Source organism: Postia placenta (genome assembly GCF_002117355.1).
Source record: "Postia placenta MAD-698-R-SB12 unplaced genomic scaffold POSPLAscaffold_14, whole genome shotgun sequence".
Lineage (NCBI taxonomy): Eukaryota > Fungi > Basidiomycota > Agaricomycetes > Polyporales > Adustoporiaceae > Rhodonia > Rhodonia placenta.
In genome coordinates this window covers 466332-472027 of record NW_020169845.1, presented here as the reverse complement: position 1 = coordinate 472027, position 5696 = coordinate 466332, and the positions used below count along the sequence as shown (strand labels likewise).

Genomic DNA, 5696 nt, shown 5'->3' with positions numbered 1-5696 from the left:
CAAAGCATATGCATACAGTCCTCACTATTTGCGCTATCCACAAGACAGCAACGACCGGTGTGGAAGTGCGAGGCTGGCGGGCACAGTAGCAAGATATCCTCGAGGGTCGAGAATCTATCATAACAGTAATGGACCAGTGAGATTTAGCTGTCGCCTGGATGATGGAGCTCACCGAAGGATCGCGACCAGCAGAGCTCACGCTGGTACTAGAGGACCAACTTTCCTTGAAGCGCGCTTGACATTGAGGACACAACCTCTTGCATGGGTGCGTTGAACCTACGAATACCGCATTTCTGGCTCTCGACGTGATGACAGAGAACACTGAGGGCGCTGAATTCTTTACCACATCCCTCCCATTGCTTGGGACACATGTAGATCTTGTCATCGTGTACCGCGCTGGCAAGGTGATCATTGAGGCCTCTAAGAGCCTCGAACTCCCGATGGCAAAGGAAACATTCGAATCCCTTCCCGTTAAAAGAGAGGGAGGTCGCGAGGGAGGTGATGGCTCGTCTGGGAGCAGCAGGTCCGTCGGGGCCTTGCACGAGCCGAGCGGGATTGGTCACCACGTTTGTCTTGTCAAGCTCCACCGCGATTTGATTGACCTGTTCCCTCGTTACGCCCGACTTACACGCCCCTGATTCGAGGTGTGCAATTAGTCCCCCGGCAAGCTTGAAGCGCCTGTTGCATTTGCGTCCCGGGCAAAGCAGAGGTTTCTTGGGTTTTTTCTTATGCTCGATCAAGTGACCGTGAAGGTCTGCAGCCGTGTCGAAGCATTTGTTGCATTTGTTGCATTTGTTGTAGAGATTGTGTCGCTTTATCTTATGCTTTTTCAATTGGCTAGGGGAGTGGAATCCCTTGAAGACGGATTTCACAGCTCGGATAAGTGTTTACGGCATTGAATGAGGACATCTTACTACATGGCACAAGGAGCAAAGATTGAAGTCCGAAGAATGCACGGCTGTTGCGTGAGATTGGAGGGCATTCTCTGAAGCGAAGCGCCTATCGCATGCAGAGCAGTACGTCACAGTGGAATACGGAGGAAGCTGTATGGACCAGACGAGAGATGAAGACACGATAACTGTCTAGCACGGTGATACGCACAGATTATGTGCTCAGAACTATGCACGTCCAATATAGCGTGTAAGGCGATGGCAGGTGAGCAACTTGCTGTTACTGCTCGTCGTGCTGTTCAAAGTACTGCTCGAGTGGGAGATGGCACCAGAGCATGGCTGGACGCGTGTCCAAGTCTGCATACCTGCCGATGCGTGCAGGTATGCTTCTCCGGGACTTGACTAGATAACGTGCTGAGGTTATGGTACCGGGACGATCTTTCAAGAAGGACCATCTCCTCGTTTAGAATACAAAGCCGAATAAGGGCATACACTGACGAATGCTAGACACCATCGCGAGCATCAGGATGTCCATGTCTTTTATTTTTAATGCAACATGTTCCGTACAAGCCAAACATCCCTAATTCACTCATCACAGGGAGTAGCGCTGGATACGATGTAATCGGCACAGCCTGTAGCGACAGCACTCTGTGCTGGTGACATCGTAAATCGGTCCAATGGCTTACTGTACAGTAGGTTGCGCATGTCTGTCGCGTAAGATAGCAGGGCGAAAGCGAGGGAAGAGAGCTAGGTGTCTAGAGCGGAGGAATACAAAGTTCAAAGAGGAACGATAGTATGTCTCCGATCATGCCTCTCCCCTCCTTGTCAAAGAGCGAGCCTCTTACCCAACGCCTTCGTCACGTCTCCGATAACGTCTTGCATAGGCTGGTTGAAACGGCGAATCCCACACGCCTGGCTCTCCACATGCTGGCAGAGCCCACTCAGCGTGCGGAACTCGGCGCCGCACCCCTCCCACTTCGTCGGGCACCTATATATCTCCGCGTCGTGCGCCGGGCTCTGCATATGCTCGTTGAGGCGGCCGAGGGTCTTGAAGCTCTGGTGGCACAGAAAGCACTCGTATTGCGAGCCATTGAATGAGCTCGCCGTTGCAATGGCGATCACCGGTGGTTTTGGTGGCACATACCCATCGAGCCCGGGTAGTAAGCGCGAAGCGTTCGTGATGACGTTCGCTTTGTCGTACCGCACGGCGAGCGCGTTCACGTAGTGACGGTTCGCCCCTGAGCGGCAGCCGCCGGATTCGAGGTGGTTGAGGAGCCCCGCACCGGAGAGGAAGAGCTTTTGGCACTTCATCCCCGGGCAAGGCACCGTTCTCTCCTTGTGTTTAGACGACCTCAAGTGCGTCTGCAGATTACCTTCACAGGCGAAAAAGCGCCTGCATTCGACGCAGTAGTGATGCGACTCGGCGAGATGACCATCCAGATCAACATCGGCCTTGAATATCTGTGCAGCAACCATGTAAGCATGCTGCAGGCATGGAATCAGTGAAAGAATGCACGATGTTGCATTTAGGGCACCCAAGCGGAATATGCCTGAAGGGTGATGCCTCGTGTGCCTCGAGAGCCTTATTGTTCTCAAAGTAACGATTGCATTGAATACGACAGTTGTGCTTGTTGATGCGGTGGTTGTCAAGGTTGCTTTGAGTAACGAACAGCTATAATGAGTGCATAAGCTGCATTTCATATTACGATAAGTAGGGACGCACATAGTGACACAGTGGACACTGAATAACCGCATGCTCTGGAGAGTTCTGGAGATGTTCCCGTAGTGATTCGACACTGATAAACCACCGACTGCATTGATAACAGCACACATTCACGCTCTGCGTCGCCATGCTATACGTTGCCGCATTCAGCCACGCCAACCTCATCGTCTCCATGTTCAACGCAGCTAAATTGTTCAAAGCAGCCATGTTAAACAAGGCCATCTGGAACGCCGCCGCGTTGAATGCCGCCATCGCGCTAGCTTGTCTTCGTTGGCACATATTTGCGTGAGCAGGTGCAGCCATCATACGCGAATCTGGCGACGCACCACAGTCTATGATGTTTGAAAGCCGCCTACAACCTATGCGCAACTTCGCTCTCTTGATACTGTGGAATGATGGGTATAGGAAAACACTATAAACGTTGAAAGGAAAAGGTCAACTCACGAGGTGTCGCGATCGATGCCTGTGTAAGCGCCCGCGAAGCTCAATGAGACGCCGCCTACAGTATGGTGAAGCGAAATCTATTTAGGTGTAGCCACGAGGCATCGCCGGACGGAGATGGTCACTCGTCTGGTAAATGCAGCCACTAGTACTCGTGTCGTCGGAAGGCCATCATTGTCGTGAACAGCAAGACACTATTAAATTGAGGTTTGCTAGAGAGTATACATGATGCAAAATATCGACAGGTCGAGCTCCAAGCACATAGTCATTGCACGCAGGTACGAGGACGTTGCGCTGAGGGCCTGACTCTGATCGACGTGCTGCACCAAAACGAATGCGGAAGGAACATACTACTCTGTGATAACGTCATGGCACGTGCATTCCGACAACGACGACGTCCTTGTGGTCCTAGCCAGGGTTGATGCATCAGCGTAGCTTATCTATCTTGCATCGACACGACTGTGATCCAACGACGACAAAGCACCATCTGCACGATTATGAGGTCCTGCGTACAACAAAATGATGATGTGCATATAATTATACAGTATTCGCTGATGACTCACCGGAAGCTGGTTGGTCGTCTGCTGCTGGCGACAGATGGGTCATTATGAATCATTGAGGCAATCGAGGACCGCAGCTGATGATCGGGAAATGGGAACTTGAAAGGCGGGCAAGAGCGAGCGAGCGAAGGCAGATTCAATGTATTGCTGGTAACATGGGGTAACCTCGAGACACTTTTTGTCCCAAAGCGAAGTGAAAAAAAACACCACAGGAAGACTTTCAGAATGTGAGCCGTGCCATTCCGGTGGACAGATCGGCGAGGACATTGCGCATCGAGTGATTGAACCTGCGAATGCCACATTGCTCGCTTTCGACGTGCTGACACAAGGCGCTGAGTGCCCTAAATGTGCGTGCCTTGCTCATACTACTTGTCAAATACTAACGGTAAAGGGCTCTACGCACACATGGAGTGCTGATCCTCCATCGAATTCCAGGATAAGTGCCGCGCCGCAGCCTTTAAAGTGTACGGAAGTGGAGATGGATGAACTATCATTGCTATCACCACGAGGCGAATACACTCACATAATCTGCTGCGCTTTTGGAGCCTTCGAGTCTTGGGATTGAACCCCTCTGGCATGTCCATACTCATTCAAGTCTAGCGGGACACCGACGGTCCCTATACTCCACGATGTTGACTTTTGGGTATGTCGGGCAAGCGTCGCTGCCGGCCCGGGTCACGTGGTCGTGCGCCGGTGTGGGAATAGGACTTATGTAGGCGTTGCGCGCCGTAGGTAGCCCCATCGGTTTGTAACCTGATCCACCATTGATCCCTGTCCATCGAGGACGTTGGCTGCCGGCGGTCTTTCCGGCGTCGTTCTCACACAAACCGATCGACAAATCAAGGCTTTGCTGTTGCCTAGAACCTCGCTATACTACTCTCTCGTCTGGTACTGGCGCCAACATGACTTCGGAGCATGACACCAAGTTCCCCCTTTTGGTCGAGGGGAAGTATCGGGTCTGGGCAATGAAGATGGAGGCGGAGTTGGTTAGGAAGGGACTGTGGGGGGTAGTGGAAGTCGAGGTGGAGCCCAAGGAGGGGGAAGACAGGGCTGAGGTGTTAGCGAAGGAGCTAAAAAAGCGGAAGAAGGCCGACATGGCCAAGGCGTGGGCGGAGAGCGTGCTCCGGGTTGGTGACAACCAGTTGGAGCTGTTGGAGGACGAAACGGACCCCCGTGAGTGCTGGCGGGTCCTCCAGGATGCGCACCGTTCACGAGGTTTCGCCACGGAGCTGGCAAAGTGGCGGCAGTTTTACCGCGCAGAGATGGAAGGCGGCGAGACAGCACAGGCTTGGATCTCCCGGGTCAAAGGCTATGCACGGGCGCTCCGGGATGTCGACGTCGAGGTATCGGACCAGCAGAAGGTCCTTGTTCTCATTATGGGACTTGGCGAGGACTTTGAGCGGGTGGTCATGGTGGTTGACGAGATGCCGACAAGGGAGCACACATTTGACAATGTGTGTGCAAAGCTGCTGAATCAGGAGACAAGGCTCGGGAAGCGGCGGGACAATGGCGAGGCGACTGTCGCCAACATTGCAGCTTCAGGGGGAGCTTTGGGGGGCAAGGTGACGTGTTTTCGCTGCGGAAAGGTTGGGCACATTCGACGGAATTGTCCGGACAAAAGGACTCATGCAAGCTTGGCGGTTGTGGAGGATGTCTTCGCATTTTGATTGGGCATAGGTTAATGGCAGCTCGCTTGAGGGGGAGTGTTGACTTTTGGGTATGTCGGGCAAGCGTCGCTGCTGTCGTGACTTGAGGTCGAGCAACTGGAGAGAACTTAAAGGCTGGGGGCATCCGACTAGATCTTACCGAAGCGATGGTGAGCAACTGTCACGAGTTGGTACGGCGTCTAGCCGTTTTTTTAATTTTTTCCTTTTTGCGGACTCGAACCCGCGACCTCTGTACTACCTGCCTGATATGGACGCGTCACTATCTACTGTACGATTAGATTAGATGGGGCGGCAGCGCACGGCACAGCTCGGGCCCCGCTGACACAGCCGCTCTGACTCACCGGCCCCCGTGGCCGCGTCGGCATGCTGCGCACAGACCAGCTGCGCACGGACCAACGTGCACAGCCTGCCCTAA

The 5696-nt window shown here is 53.3% G+C and overlaps 2 protein-coding genes across 2 annotated transcripts; both read right to left on the bottom strand.

Moving 5' to 3' along the window:
* Window positions 1-269: 269 nt before the first annotated feature.
* On the bottom strand, window positions 270-491 carry POSPLADRAFT_1108492 (hypothetical protein; the record flags this gene model as incomplete). The annotated part of the gene is made up of 1 exon (XM_024483334.1): window positions 270-491. A coding segment is annotated over one exon (222 nt), but the record flags the coding sequence as incomplete, so codon positions are not given.
* A 1224-nt stretch (window positions 492-1715) lies between these two features.
* Window positions 1716-2742, bottom strand: POSPLADRAFT_1049323 (hypothetical protein; the record flags this gene model as incomplete). Its single annotated transcript, XM_024479716.1, has 3 exons — window positions 1716-2351; window positions 2407-2562; window positions 2614-2742. The coding sequence occupies 3 exons, from the start codon at window positions 2740-2742 to the stop codon at window positions 1716-1718; spliced, it is 921 nt and encodes a 306-aa protein (XP_024335321.1).
* Between the last annotated feature and the right edge of the window lie 2954 nt (window positions 2743-5696).